This window comes from Schistocerca nitens, chromosome 3 (genome assembly GCF_023898315.1).
Source record: "Schistocerca nitens isolate TAMUIC-IGC-003100 chromosome 3, iqSchNite1.1, whole genome shotgun sequence".
In the NCBI taxonomy this organism is placed as follows: domain Eukaryota; kingdom Metazoa; phylum Arthropoda; class Insecta; order Orthoptera; family Acrididae; genus Schistocerca; species Schistocerca nitens.
In genome coordinates this window covers 975,748,616-975,764,391 of record NC_064616.1, presented here as the reverse complement: position 1 = coordinate 975,764,391, position 15,776 = coordinate 975,748,616, and the positions used below count along the sequence as shown (strand labels likewise).

The window sequence follows — 15,776 nt, the reverse complement described above, 5'->3', positions numbered from 1 at the left end:
TTTTTTTTCTTTTTCATGTGTATTATTTTTTTGCAATATAAGTCCTCAACGTGTCTCATTTACAGACTCTTCATAAATTAAATAAAATTAATGCTGGTGATGTTAAGTCACAAAACTGAAAAAACTTTAATGCCTATAATATTTTATTTTGTAGATGTCTTGGTAAATTTCCATTTCATGCTGGCATTTCAACTGCTGCTCCTATACTATCCACAGCTAATTGCAAAGAATGGTCACTCAAGCCTCAATCAATTTTAAAATCGTTTTGATGCTGACACAGATTTATAAAATTAAGTTTAATTTCATATTGGTTCGCACAGCTATTGCTGCAACAGTGGATTTTTGCAACACCTGAATACATTTCCTTGATGAAATTTATCATAGGTTTAGAGTTTTGTACACTATACAGACACTATGTTCTGTGCTTTCAGATACAACATAAGGACATTTAACTAATTTTTCACCTGCAGTGCAAGAGTCATACGTCCAATTGTACCCTTGGCAATGAAGGTGGCATTTGTCCACTTCTGAAGCATGTCATGTGAATACACTGCCATCTTCATTGCACCTTGTTATAGAAACTATATTTCTGCTAAGTTACACACCAGTGTGTTCCTGTTTTCTGGTGGTAATGTAGTGTGCTTTTTATATAGTAAATACTTCATAATGGTTTAAAGAAGATAACTGTCAAATAGAAAAGAGGTCTAAATAAATGCAGCCTGAATACAAAAATAAATCCAGTCTGAATCTCAATAGGAAAAGCTGTCTTTATTTAATACATTTATGGCTATGAAGAAGAAGTATTCTTAGGCTTTGTCACGGACAATAAAACAATATTTACACTCAAGTCAGTTGGTACTGTGGCTGTGTTTAAGTCAGATGATTCTTTAAGTGTCTTATAATATTCTGATTTAGAACTTGCAATGTAAGAGTGTGGAATAGTTTTTTTCTAATTTATATGAAAGGCCCTCAACGAAGTCAGCGATGTTTGTAAGAACATGTTATCAATTGTGCTCCGTCAACTGAAATCCACAGATTAAGTTCAATGATGTAATCTTCATCACAGTTTTCAATTTTTGCTTGTAAGAAACTTATTGCATCCCCAGGGGACATCACTTTGTTGAAGGCACCTTCTGTGCCAGACAGGAAGGCTCGAGTGCTTTGAGGGAGCTAGGGCTATGCCACTGGTAGTGTAACTACACGCACGATCACCCATGGCAGATTGGCTTCAGTGCAGGAGTCAGATGAAGTGTGGCCTACACCATAGGGTAGTGGTGAAGGGGAGGAGACACAGTTTTCAACCCACCTCAGGGAGCTAACCTCGAACCTCAAAATTAAAGCATAGCCCTTCAGATTGGGGGTTCTACATCTACATCTACATCTACATTTATACTCCGCAACCCACTCAACGGTGTGTGGCGGAGGGCACTTTACGTGCCACTGTCATTACCTCCCTTTTCTGTTCCAGTCGCGTATGGTTTGCGGGAAGAACGACTGTCTGAAAGCCTCCATACGCGCTCGAATCTCTCTAATTTTACATTCGTGATCTCCTCGGGAGGTATAAGTAGGGGGAAGCAATATATTCGATACCTCATCCAGAAACAGACCCTCTCGAAACCTGGCGAGCAAGCTACACCGCGATGCAGAGCGCCTCTCTTGCAGAGTCCGCCACTTGAGTTTGCTAAACATCTCCGTAACGCTATCACGGTTACCAAATAACCCTGTGACGAAACGCGCCGCTCTTCTTTGGATCTTCTCTATCTCCTCCGCCAACCCGATCTGGTACGGATCCCACACTGTTGAGCAATACTCAAGTATAGATCGAACGAGTGTTTTGTAAGCCACCTCCTTTGTTGATGGACTACATTTTCTAAGGACTCTCCCAATGAATCTCAACCTGGTACCCGCCTTACCAACAATTAATTTTATATGATCATTCCACTTCAAATCGTTCCGCACGCATACTCCCAGATATTTTACAGAAGTAACTGCTACCAGTGTTTGTTCCGCTATCATGTAATCATACAATAAAGGATCCTTCTTTCTATGTATTCACAATACATGACATTTGTCTATGTTAAGGGTCAGTTGCCACTCCCGGCACCAAGTGCCTATCCGCTGCAGATCTTCCTGCATTTCGCTACAATTTTCTAATGCTGCAACTTCTCTGTATACTACAGCATCATCCGCGAAAAGCCACATGGAACTTCTGACACTATCTACTAGGTCATTTATATATATTGTGAAAAGCAATGGTCCCATAACACTCCCCTGTGGCACGCCAGAGGTTACTTTAACGTCTGTGCATTGTTGATACCCTTGCCTTGTAAAAAGCCTACCACCGTGTACAGTTTAATACGGAATGACAGACTGTCTTAATGAAGACATACTGCACCAAGGAACAGGAATATGGATATATCAATGCTTAAATTTTAAATACAGAATATGCGTACACTACTGCAGATACTAACTATAAACAGCATCGCTGAAAGGACACTGAGATATGGAATGGGAATTGTTGTATTCCAGGAACTCAGGTGGACAGGAAATGGTGACATACACAAGTAGAAATTCTCGCTGTAGCACACGGGAAAGGATGAAAAAACAAAGGAATACCAAAGTTAAAGGCAGTAAGTACCTGTTTCCCAAGGGGAAAAATCTACAAAGGGACAGGAAAAAATGTAGCAAACCAACAGACTATATACTGGTATCGAAGAGACGGGCACATGACACGGAAATTGTGTGCACTTTCTGAGGAGATAATTCCGATTCTGACCGTTACCTAGTAGGAGCAAAAATGAGGCAGAAACTTGCTATGACTACTAAAGGAGATGGTACCCAAGTAAAGAAATGGAATAAAGAAGAACTGAAATATAGGTCTACTGTCGAAGTATCACCATCTTTTTCTCGTACGATTGTTGGACAATGGTGCAAGGTCGGTATGTTTATTTCTGGATTTGGCACGGTTAATTTAAGGTGTGACCAGATAACCTTCCTGTCACCAGCCCGTTACCACCGGGATGGAATGTGTGTATGCCAACTGTCTGTTTTGTGTGTTATTCAAGTTAAAGAGAGCAGAAATATTATAAATACTTGCAAATAGTGTAACATATGTGGAACTTCTAAACTGGCTGGGAATTCATCTGGTGAGATGTGGAAAGCTGCCTATAAACCACATCCAGGCTGGTTGGCACACCACCCTCCTGTTAATCCTCTGGAGAGATTCGATCCAGAGCTGGCACATCTCCCCATCCCAGAAGTGGTGCTGTAACACACGTAGCTAAGAAAGGGTAGAGCACTAGCGAAGGAATAAAAGCAGAAAAATTTACGAGAAAATTAAAGAAGGAACTTGAGAACATACTCCAAAAGTAACAGCAAGTGAGGACAAAGGGAGAAATTTGCATACAGGGAGAGAATACTTTGAGGGAATTTTGGAGGGCAGCCCTACTGAGAGTGAGCAGCTACTCTACTGCACAGAGGATCCAACGATAGAAGAGCACACATTACAGAAAGTACAAGAGGTAGTACACTGCTTAAAAAATTACCAAGTACCAGGAACTGACAGAAAAACTGCCGAACTGTTGAAAATGTGGGAACTGGTCTCCACAAGCAAATCCACAAACTTAAGAAAATAAGTCTCATTATTCAAATTATTGACAAATTACACCACAGATTGTAACATATAAAATTCTCTTTAGTCTTACCTACAATAGGTTAGCTTTACATGCAGAAGAGATTCTGGGCTAATATCAATGTAGATTTCGGTCTAAAAGTTACACAACAGCTCAGATATTTGTGCCAAGCCAAATACACGAAAAGGCATACGCGCATAATACTGTATTTATCTTCATAACTTCTATGTAGACTTCAAGCGGGCGTCCGATAGTCCTGACAGGGTAGAAATGCTAAGCAATTTGTTACTGCTTAATATGCTGTCTAAGTATGTTTCTCTCACTTGGGCAACATTGGCTAGCTCCAAAGCTGCAGTGAGACAGGATTTAGCATTAGTAAAGGAGTGAGACAATGAAGTGCCCTCTTCAGAATGCTGGTCAGTCAGTCGTCTGGAAGCTTCAAGTGTGTGGTGACACAAGCAACAAAGTCAATGCCGATGGTGCAGCAATTATTAGTAGAAGAAGAGTTTCATTACAGAGAACAATATGTGAATGAAAGAAGGACACAACCTAGGGGGCTTGTTATCAAGTGAAGTCTACAGGAATTTCACCAGGAAGGAAAATAATAACTTAAGCTATCAGCAGCAGGCCTCAATTCTGAACATGTACATAACTTTGACTTTCTAGGATCTAATATTAACAAGGTATTTCTTTCTCCACTTGGAATCTGCACATGTAGACAGAAACCTGTGAAGGAGACTGCTCATCGGTTAGTGACCTGGCAGCTCATGTAGTCATTGTGAGGACAGTTGCAGGTAACCAATAAAAGGGGAAAATTACAGGATGCTTTTAGTGCTCAAACTGAAATTTTTTGCCTTGCTCACATAGGTTAGTTTTAATTACTGTGAACAATTCTGCTGCAGATTGTTGACCACCATTTCCTGGATACATAGAACACCATCAGATCGTGCTTAGTGAGTTTAAATTCAGGGCTACAAAATGCACTGTCTACGGTAGTTTAGTTACTGATCACTTAAAATCGGTTACCGATGGAGCATCTCATGTTTCCATCGTACCTCGTGGCAGCTGCTTCCAAAATTGCTCCGTATTACACATAAGTAACAGCACTTGTGAAGTAATCTGCAATGTTTGTTTGTCACCACTAACCGAGCTGTAGCCAACAGCAGATGTGAAAACACTGCAGTGAAAAGTGACAAATATCAACTAGCAAGTGATTTTAATCTCACTATAAGCAGCAACATGTGCTTCCACACACCTAAGAAATTATTGGCTTCCAGGTTGCTAAACAGACAGCTCAAACTGCAAGTATAGAGGGTCACGTGCCAGCACAATCGGATTGACTGTGACAGACGGATGTGACATGTTAACAACGGTGAGTACTGACGAGTGGCAGCTCGGGATACTTTAATGTACGGTTCTCGGCAACATCTATGGGGAAGTTTCTGGATATCTAGAACAAATGCCAAGTCGGATCACCTCACACAGGGAGGTGACGTTGTAAGATCGATAAAAAGTAGGAGAATAGTCCGGCCCGGGCATGTCCTTAGGATGCATACTGGAAGGATGACTAAAATGGGTTTTGAATGAAGGCCAACTGGAAGAAGACAGCAGTGGATAAACAAAGTGAAAGAAGACATTAAATACCTCAAAGTCACAGGGTGGAGAACCAAACTGGAGCGAGAGAGAGAGAGAGAGAGAGAGCAGAATAGAGAGAGCTCGTTTAAGAGGTGAAGACCCACACACAATTTTAATGCCGTGAGGAGGAGAAGGAGAAGGTGGAGATGGAGAAGGAGAAGTTAGGTGTAGGAGTAGAAAAAGAAAGAAAACTCATTATATTTTCTTTTGGAGAGCATTACAGTTCCGTATTATACATGTGCATGTTGAGTTTTAACAGTGTAACATATTTTGACATTTTCACAGTTTTCTTCAATTGGGGCTATGTTAATTAGCAAACTTACATTCACAGGAATGGTGCAGACTCATAAACTAGCATGCAAAACTTAAGGACAAAAGTAACTTTTGCATGATGTCAATGCCAAGTAACATAGCACAATGAAACTTGGAACACACATAGAAAGTACAGCTAAAGTATAGCACAGAAGGTAACTGACACTTTTATTTAAAGTCAGTAATTACACTGAAGTCTTCAAGATTTATGATGACCACCTGCACATTACATAAGGTGGGACATGGTTCTTAATAGTGTATGTGATCATCAATGACAGAATGCACGATTTGAGCATGTTCCCATGCTGGTAAGGAGTTTTCGTGGTAGGGTGTTCCAATCATCCACCAGTGCAGTTGACAAGTGCTGAATGCTCATTGCTGCACATGGTTGTGCTGCACGGAATTTAAGTCACAGTAACTGGTAGGCTAGTCCATTCGTCAAATATCCTCTCATTCCAAGAGCTGCTCCATCTATGCCGCTTGATGCAGCCATGCATTGTCATCCGACAATGAAAGAAATACATGAGGAAGGAGTACAGTGTCACAATAACATTGACCAGTGAGTGTAGCATGTTCAAAGATTTGAAGGTCAGAACACACAAGCAACATTATGCCTCTCCATACCGTAATACTTGGACCACCAAATCAATTGTGTTTGACAATGTTCCTGGGTCCATTACATATTCTCATATGGCGAGTAGTGGGAACACGTGATGCACCCAAGAACATTATCGAACATAATCATTTTGGTGGTCCATGCATAATGGTGTGGGGAGGCATAATGTTGTGTGGGTGTACTGACCTCCAAATCTTTGAACATGATACAATCATCTGTCAATGCTATTGTGACACTGTACTCCTTCCCCATGTGCATCTTTTCAGGGGAACATCTGGCCCTGATTTCATTTTTATCGATGACAATATGTGACTGCACTGAAATGCACAGGTGCAGGCATCCTCGGAACTAGATATCTGCCAAATAGGCTTGCCTGCCCAATTTAAATCCCATTGAGCACGTGCGCGATGCGTTTGAGAGATGTACTGCAGAATGCTCACATGCACGAACTATCATGAAGCAGTTGTCAACTGCACCAGAGGAGGAAAGAAATACCCTGCCACAAGAATTCCTTCCTTACCAACCTTGTGGGCTGCACAGGAGCATGTTGTTGAGCATGCATTGCCACCTGTGGTGATCACACACCCTGTTAAGAACCATGTCCCACTTTCTGTATTGTCCAAGAGACCATCATAAAAATCAGGGACAAGTAGTGTAATTATTTTAAGTGTCATTTCTGTTTATCTCTCAGTGCACTTATTTCAGTTACTTTCTGTACCATATCGTTTCAGTTCTTGTATGTATGGTCCAAGTTTCATTGAGCTATGATACCTGGTAGTGACACATCATGCGGAAGTTACTTTTGTTCTCAGGTTTTGCACACTAGTGTACTAAGTAGCTACCGTTAGTGCCAACTAAAATGCATGTTTTTGGGCCGGGTTAATTGAAGGAATATACTTTACTTCAGGATATTCACTTTTAAATTAGAATTAAGTTCATGAACATTACCTAAATTAACTTTTTAGTTCATATTATCCCTGCCTCCTGCTCCTCCTTTGTGCACTTCACACCTTTATACCTGGTAAAACTCTAGACTGTTCATCACTTTGATAAAAATTTGTAACTAAGTTACTTCAAGTTTTGGCTTTGTTCCTATTTTTTCAGGCTGGGTTCTTCTAAGAAACACTTTTATTTAAATAAAATACTGTACTTGCTGCACTGAGTAGTCAGAAATTTGGAATGTATTTCAAATTTCATGCCATGACCAGTAGAGCGAAGTAGGTATACTTTGCTAGTAAAGGTGTTTCTTCTTTATAGTTTGATCCACATTGTTCCTTTTATTGCCAACCAGTAAATCCACATTAGCAACGTTTTCTTCAACAGTATTTTCAAATACAATATCGTTTTCTGGCACTTCAATGACTAAACCACTTTTTCTTTTCTTTTTATATTTAGCCCTAATTTGGAAGTTTCACTTTTGCATGCCCTTCTGTACAGTTATTGACATTAATAACAACATTGAAAGTATGTTAAAAATTAAAAAAAAAGATGTTTACTGATGTTTGAACAAAAACAGATTGTGTGAGAATCTCATAAAAAATACCTAAAATATATAATGTAGTGGGGGGAAAACTCACAAAGGAACAAAAGTTCCTCCTTTATTTTATTTTCCCTGTGATAGCCTATACTTTGAGCATTAATTTGGAAAAACAGATTCTTGGTGTTGTGCCTTTCCAGTTAGGTGATATTTACTGTAATGCTGAACTACGTTTCTTAATACACTCCTGGAAATGGAAAAAAGAACACATTGACACCGGTGTGTCAGACCCACCATACTTGCTCCGGACACTGCGAGAGGGCTGTACAAGCAATGATCACACGCACGGCACAGCGGACACACCAGGAACCGCGGTGTTGGCCGTCGAATGGCGCTAGCTGCGCAGCATTTGTGCACCGCCGCCGTCAGTGTCAGCCAGTTTGCCGTGGCATACGGAGCTCCATCGCAGTCTTTAACACTGGTAGCAGGCCGCGACAGCGTGGACGTGAACCGTATGTGCAGTTGACGGACTTTGAGCGAGGGCGTATAGTGGGTATGCGGGAGGCCGGGTGGACGTACCGCCGAATTGCTCAACACGTGGGGCGTGAGGTCTCCACAGTACATCGATGTTGTCGCCAGTGGTCGGCGGAAGGTGCACGTGCCCGTCGACCTGGAACCGGACCGCAGCGACGCACGGATGCACGCCAAGACCGTAGGATCCTACGCAGTGCCGTAGGGGACCGCACCGCCACTTCCCAGCAAATTAGGGACACTGTTGCTCCTGGGGTATCGGCGAGGACCATTCGCAACCATCTCCATGAAGCTGGGCTACGGTCCCGCACACCGTTAGGCCGTCTTCCGCTCACGCCCCAACATCGTGCAGCCCGCCTCCAGTGGTGTCGCGACAGGCGTGAATGGAGGGACGAATGGAGACGTGTCGTCTTCAGCGATGAGAGTCGCTTCTGCCTTGGTGCCAATGATGGTCGCATGCGTGTTTGGCGCCGTGCAGGTGAGTGCCACAATCAGGACTGCATACGACCGAGGCACACAGGGCCAACACCCGGCATCATGGTGTGGGGAGCGATCTCCTACACTGGCCGTACACCACTGGTGATCGTCGAGGGGACACTGAATAGTGCACGGTACATCCAAACCGTCATCGAACCCATCGTTCTACCATTCCTAGACTGGCAAGGGAACTTGCTGTTCCAACAGGACAATGCACGTCCGCATGTATCCCGTGCCACCCAACGTGCTCTAGAAGGTGTAAGTCAACTACCCTGGCCAGCAAGATCTCCGGATCTGTCCCCCATTGAGCATGTTTGGGACTGGATGAAGCGTCGTCTCACGCGGTCTGCACGTCCAGCACGAACGCTGGTCCAACTGAGGCGCCAGGTGGAAATGGCATGGCAAGCCGTACCACAGGACTACATCCAGCATCTCTACGATCGTCTCCATGGGAGAATAGCAGCCTGCATTGCTGCGAAAGGTGGATATACACTGTACTAGTGCCGACATTGTGCATGCTCTGTTGCCTGTGTCTATGTGCCTGTGGTTCTGTCAGTGTGATCATGTGATGTATCTGACCCTAGGAATGTGTCAATAAAGTTTCCCCTTCCTGGGACAATGAATTCACGGTGTTCTTATTTCAATTTCCAGGAGTGTAAATAAAACACAAAAATATAAGAATACCTTTTTTTAATTGCATTGGTGGGCTTATTTGATGGCTTTCGGTAAATCTGTTTACAATCCTTACACTTCAGAGTACATAACCAACAAATTTCACACAGATCGGATGATAAATGAAACAACTTTTAATTTATTTTCAGAAAACTAGTAAGAGTAATTTTGTGCAATCACAGCATTAAATATGTAGAAACTTCCAAATCTCAAATGCTATTTAAAATTGGAGATTTCAAAAAATTTGGTATAGTGACTTATTTATGTATGGAGAACAAATAAGTCAAGTTTCATCCCAATACGAAAGGGTGGGTGAGAAACAGCCTTTTTTTTGCTGAGCTGACATGGAATAGCCCATACTAAAATATAACATAAACTCAAATATATCTTTTTAACTAGTGGTAGAGGCAAAAGTAAAGGTGAATGTTACATTAATCAAAACATAGAACTCAAATAATTTTCAACTACATTAGCACTGCGGCTACATAGTGAAAAAGGCACGTGCCAAACAGTAAAATTCTGAGGACGTGCAGCTCATTTAAAAAGAGTGTCACTAAGAAAGTCAAGTGTGACCACCTATCAGACTAATGTTTGATTTTGTAGGATCCTTAGCATGCCCGTATAGATAAATCACAAAAAGATATGCATGTTTTCTCATTCAGTGTAAGAATATTAACAGATAAAGGATTCTGATGAGAATACAACTAACATGCAATGTTTCACATGGAAAACTGCTCTTAAAATAATGAATCACTTCAGTGAACTACCAAAGAATGTGTGTCTTCCTTTAAAATCTGTATTGTAATGGTTGAAATGTGAAACAGTATGAAAAATAATGAGAGGGCTTGTATTCACAGTCTCTCCAGAATGTCCATTCTAAGACAACTATTGCTCTCAATTATCTTGCCTGCTCTTCACATGCAGAAGAAAGGAAAAAATGTGTGTGTATGAAATCCTCTATCTAGTCTGAATGACTATTTAATGAATAGCTGCAGTCATCTTGTACAATTATACTCACACACATATATGCTTTGGATGAATTTCACAAACAATTATGAAGAACTGGGAAGATTTCTTACTCATACCTTTCCTACTCCGAATCATTCACAATGCATGCATGTATAAATTGAACATAACCATGTATCTCCATACTTGTGTTGTCACTACCACTACCACAATTTAGAGAAAAAGTGTATGTTGCATATATTAATTCACATCTAATAATGAAATAGCTGATGCTACTGAAACAACTCACCTATAGCAACATATGGGTCCATTTCTTTCTGATATTCGGGACATTGATAGTTTGAACAACCAACGACCTTGTTCTTGCACTTTGTCCCAAACAAAATGTGCCAATTTATCTCGGTCAGGTACTGTAGGAGGTGTATGGCAATGAGCTACAGCCATTTCGCCCACAGTGCGAATGCGTGTGACAGCCGATACACGCACAGTAAAGTTTGTATTTGGGGGAACATTGTTATCAAAACGAGTAGTAAACACTTTCCCATCAACAGTACGAACACGCCGTTTCCAATCAAGTGTTTCAATAACACCATTTTCATTCTTAAACATTGCTGTGCCTTCAATGGAAACCTAAAGAACAAAAATGTCATTGTCACATATCATGAAACAGATTAATATGTCGATCCCCCAAATCACAATCAACAACTTCACAGCTACAATCAACAACAAAGATCACTCCACAGGAGTTAAATAGTTTAAGGATAAAAATAAGGTCATAATCACACTCCATTTTTTTCTCAATAGTTTGCTTCTTTTGAAAACCACATGCTTACTAATACTGTGACAGCTCAATCCATTAATACTACCTTCAATGGCAGCACTTCTTGCTCAACATGACACATCCAGTGTGTGTAATTTCCATTTCATGTTAAATGCTGTAAAAAAATTATAATTTGTGAGTAGTTATAATTGGAACAAAGAACAAACTTGCTGAAGTCCATCTATGCAAATATTTGTATACCACCTGCCATCTCAACACAGTGCTACCTCAACAGAAAGATAACAAGATTTCTTGCATTACCATCTAACTATACATTTTATTCACATGTAAATTCTGCCTCCATAGCAGAGTGGTCAGCTCAGTTGACTGCCATGCGGAGGCCCCACAGTCTGTTCCTGGTACTGCTAGGAATATTTACTTGGTGGGAGGGCTGAAGCAAAGTGCACTCAGCCTCATGAGGTCAACTGAGGAGCTACTGGACCCAATAGTAGTGGCTCCAGGTGCTGAAAACTGACAGTGTCCAGGTGAGTTGTGTGCTGACCCCACACCACTCCATACCGCATCCAATGATGCCACTGGCAGAGGATGTCATGATGCTCAGTAAGTACCGATGGGCCTACCAAGGCCTGTGGATGGAGTTACTACTCACATGTAAGAGATCTCAATAAATATGAATTAGTATATACACTAAATCCAAAGCGTATTCATTGTAAAAAATAGTATTAATTCCAATAAAGCCTAATGTCTTGTTCACTTTGAGTACTTTTACCTGTTTTTTAATACTGGGTGTGCTTATTTCCTTGCCAACCATTAATGACTGTGTGTGGCAGTTAAGCACTAGTACACTAGATAGAATGCATTTTTAAATGCAGAATTTAATATTTCAGCTTTCTGCCTATTTTCTTTAGTTTTAACAGCACACTTGTCTACTAGAGACTATAAGGAATGTTTCAATCAAATGATTGATGTAAGGTATGAGCACAGCTTCCTACAATTTTCTGATAAATCTTTTGTCAGAATCTGACTGGGACATTGTTGCAGGCTTCATGCATAGATCACCTTCTGGACATGCAAGTTTCCAGCAAGTTTTCTGTATTTAAACTAACTACCCAATGTAGGAAGAGAGTAACAATTTCTGTTTTTGTAATGCAATATTCTTCAAATGGAACCATTAAACTAAGTTGAGCCCTATGCAATCTTTTATTACCTTCCTGGTATGTATGTATTTAAAGCAACATTTTTACTGTGTGTGGACTTTAATGACACATCTTCCAATGTTTACTATGTAACCTGTTATGTACACTTTAGTGACTATCTTTTCTCTCAAACACAAATACTCTCCTTGCTTTCTTGATGAACTTCTTGCCTTTGCTGACCATTGTCTGTAATAGCAACATGGTTGATTGCTTATCCTCGTCTCTATGATAACTCTCTCAAAAATTTTAGGTCTATTTGTAGCCAACAGGTCCAAAATCTCTCTTGCATGTGTGTTGGACTAGTTGGTCAAATCAGTTTGATGATAACATTTTTAGTATTACTTCACCAAACTATGTTTGCATCAATAGTACATCTGCAGTTTTCCCTAGTCGGTACTAGGTAAATTAAAGTCACCTCCTACTAAAGTTGTAAGCAAATAAGAAAGTGGATCATGGGGCAGTATACACGGTAAGCTGCAGTGTATCACGTGATGCTTCAGCCAATAGCATGCTTTTAACATGTCTGTAGTATGCATATACAATTTTCAGTATTGATTTTCATGTTAGTTAACGTATGCTGAAGGAGTTTAGCCACTGTAGGGTTCACTATGGATGGCATAAAGCAAGCACGACAGGTATTACTTTAAGAAGAGATGGTGATAGTTTCCCAAGTGTGTAAATGTTTGCAGTGAGATTCAGAAGTAGAAATTCTGGTCCAGTGTGACACTTACCCCACGTTGTCCGTTACCAAAGTAAGCAATGGATGAAGGGGGTAGCTTGGGACAGAGAGAGAGTGCACATTGGTGACAACACAAAGCGTTCTCCATCTCTCTCCATACAGAACTCATCATGGAGCCACCATCTTAGTTGCACACCACTACGCCACCATAAGATCAGGATATTTCTATGCTGCCGAATAGGGTGTACCTCTAAAAGTATGTCAGTATGACAACCAGTGGAAACATCCACTTATTAATTTAACTCTGTCGCCACTGGTAACTATGCTGCATTAAAATTTGCAGCTGTACTAATTTTGGACCTTTTTTAGATCTAATGCTTCTGCTGCCTGTTGCTATGACCTTCAATTTTCTCGGAGGTGTAATCTATCTTTTTGATACGTTTTACATGTCACTGAAACTTTACCTACTGTCTAACTTTTATTTCAACATAAGCTCAGATCCTCTGATTATTATGTGAGGCTAATTGCTTTTTTGGAAAGGCACGAGTTCTGGAAATCTGCGGCAAATTCTTTGGCAGTTAAAAACTGCTATTTCAATATTTTCATTTGACATATTTTTATCAAATCAGTTCCATAACCAGTGTCTCCTTCGCCAGGTTTTGGAGTTTTGCCTAACCAAAGACACATGTGAACTACCCAGAGCAATTCTATTAGTATCAGTTCTTCATTGCACGCAAGGAATCAGCAGTCAAGCTCAATGTAGAACTGATGAGGCCTCCAGTTCAGACCTTCCACTCAGTGAGAGGTTAGACAGTAGTCAACCCTCCGAATATTGCTGTAAACTGACAGTTCATGTCAAACTTAATTAGTGAGGCTTCTTGTCTTCACCATTTCCATCAGTCTCAGGAAATAACTAAGAATTGTCTAACGTCTCAAGATTTCAGTCATTGCTGATAGAATGAATGACAATCTGCAGCTGACTGCAAACAATACTTTTGATTGCTCCCAGAGGTGCTTCCTCTGCCATCTGCAATATTCCTTCCAATCTACACATCATGTGCACATTAACTTTTTGAACCTCCTACAACTCTTTTGCCAAGTATAATCACACAACTTATGTTAAAGTTACACACATCCAGCAATCCCCTTCCCCTCCCCCTCCATGTCTGCCCAGACCTTGAAGAAGAGGCGGCTGCTACTGGAGCAGAACAGACAATCCCTGCTGGGTCTGTCTTAATTTCAGTGGGAGGTAATACCTCAAACCTACTCACTTATTTGGTATAAGTATTCAGTTAGCCTTAAGTCACATGTTACTGTCTTGTGTTATTTGCTACATTGCCCAAAGAGATCTCTGGAGCTGAGCATGAATTCAGAAATTAATACACTACTGGCCATTAAAATAGCTACACCAAGAAGAAATGCAGATGATAAACGGGTATTCATTGGACAAATATATTATACTAGAACTGACATGTGATTACATTTTCATGCAGTTTGGGTGCATAGATCCTGAGAAATCAGTACTGAGAACAATCATCTCTGGCCGTAATAACGGCTTTGATACGCCTGGGCATTCAGTCAAACAGAGCTTGGATGGTGTGTACAGGTACAGCTGCCCATGAAGCTTCAACACGATACCACAATTCATCAAGAGTATTGGCGTATTGTGACGAGCCAGTTGCTCGGCCAACATTGACCAGACATTTTCAATTTGTGAGAGATCTGGAGAATGTGCTGGCCAGGGCAGCAGTCGAACATTTTCTGTATCCAGAAAGGCCCGTACAAGACCTGCAACATGCGGTCGTGTATTATCCTGCTGAAATGTAGGGTTTCGCAGGGATCGAATGAAGGGTAGAGCCACATGTCGTAGCACATCTGAAATGTAACGACCACTGCTCAAAGTGCCGTCAATGCAAACAAGAGGTGACCGGGACGAGCCACCAATGGCACCCCATACCATCACACCAGGTGATACACCAGTGTGGCGATTGCGAAAACACGCTTCCAATGTGCGTTCACCACGATGTTGCCAAGCACGGATGCGATCATCATGATGCTGTAAACAGAACCTGGATTCATCCGGGGGGGAAAAAAAAAAAAAAAAAAAAAAAAAAAAAAAAAAAAAAAAAAAAAAAGACGTTTTGCCATTCGTGCACCCAGGTTTGTCGATGAGTACACCATCGCAGGCGCTCCTGTCCGTGATGCAGCGTCAAGCGTAACCGCAGCCATGGTCTCTGAGCTGGTAGTCCATGCTGCTGCAAACGTCGTCAAACTGTTCATGCAGATGGTTGTTGTCTTGCAAACGTCCCCATCTGTTGACTCACGGATCGAAGCATGGCTACACGATCCGTTACAGTCATGTGGATAAGATGCCTGTCATCTTGACTGCTAGTGATACGAGGCCGTTGGGATCCAGCACGGCGTTCTGTATTGCCCTCCTGAACCCACCGATTCCATATTCTGCTAACAGTCATTGGATCTCGACCAATGCGAGCAGCAATGTCGCGATACGATAAACGGCAATCGCGATAGGCTACAATCTGACCTTTATCAAAGTCGGAAACGTGATGGTACGCTTTTCTCCTCCTTACACGAGGCATCACAACAACATTTCACCAGGCAACGCCGGTCAACTGCTGTTTGTGTATGAGAAATCGGTTGGAAACTTTCCTCATATCAGCACATTGTAGGTGTCGCCACCAGCGCCAAACTTGTGTGAATGCTCTGAAAAGCTAATCATTTGCATATCACAGCATCTTCTTCCTGTCGGTTAAATTTCGCGTCTGTAGCATGTCATCTTCG

The 15,776-nt window shown here is 41.3% G+C and overlaps 1 protein-coding gene across 1 annotated transcript in view; it reads right to left on the bottom strand.

Annotated features, from left to right (window-relative positions):
* The window catches only part of LOC126249038 (tyrosine-protein phosphatase 69D), a 388,523-nt gene that overhangs the window by 185,897 nt on the left and 186,850 nt on the right, over window positions 1–15,776 (bottom strand). Inside the window, exon 11 of the mRNA XM_049950657.1 lies at window positions 10,608–10,948. Within this exon, the coding sequence (XP_049806614.1) occupies window positions 10,608–10,948 (341 nt within the window). The remainder of the gene's footprint in view (window positions 1–10,607; window positions 10,949–15,776) is intronic.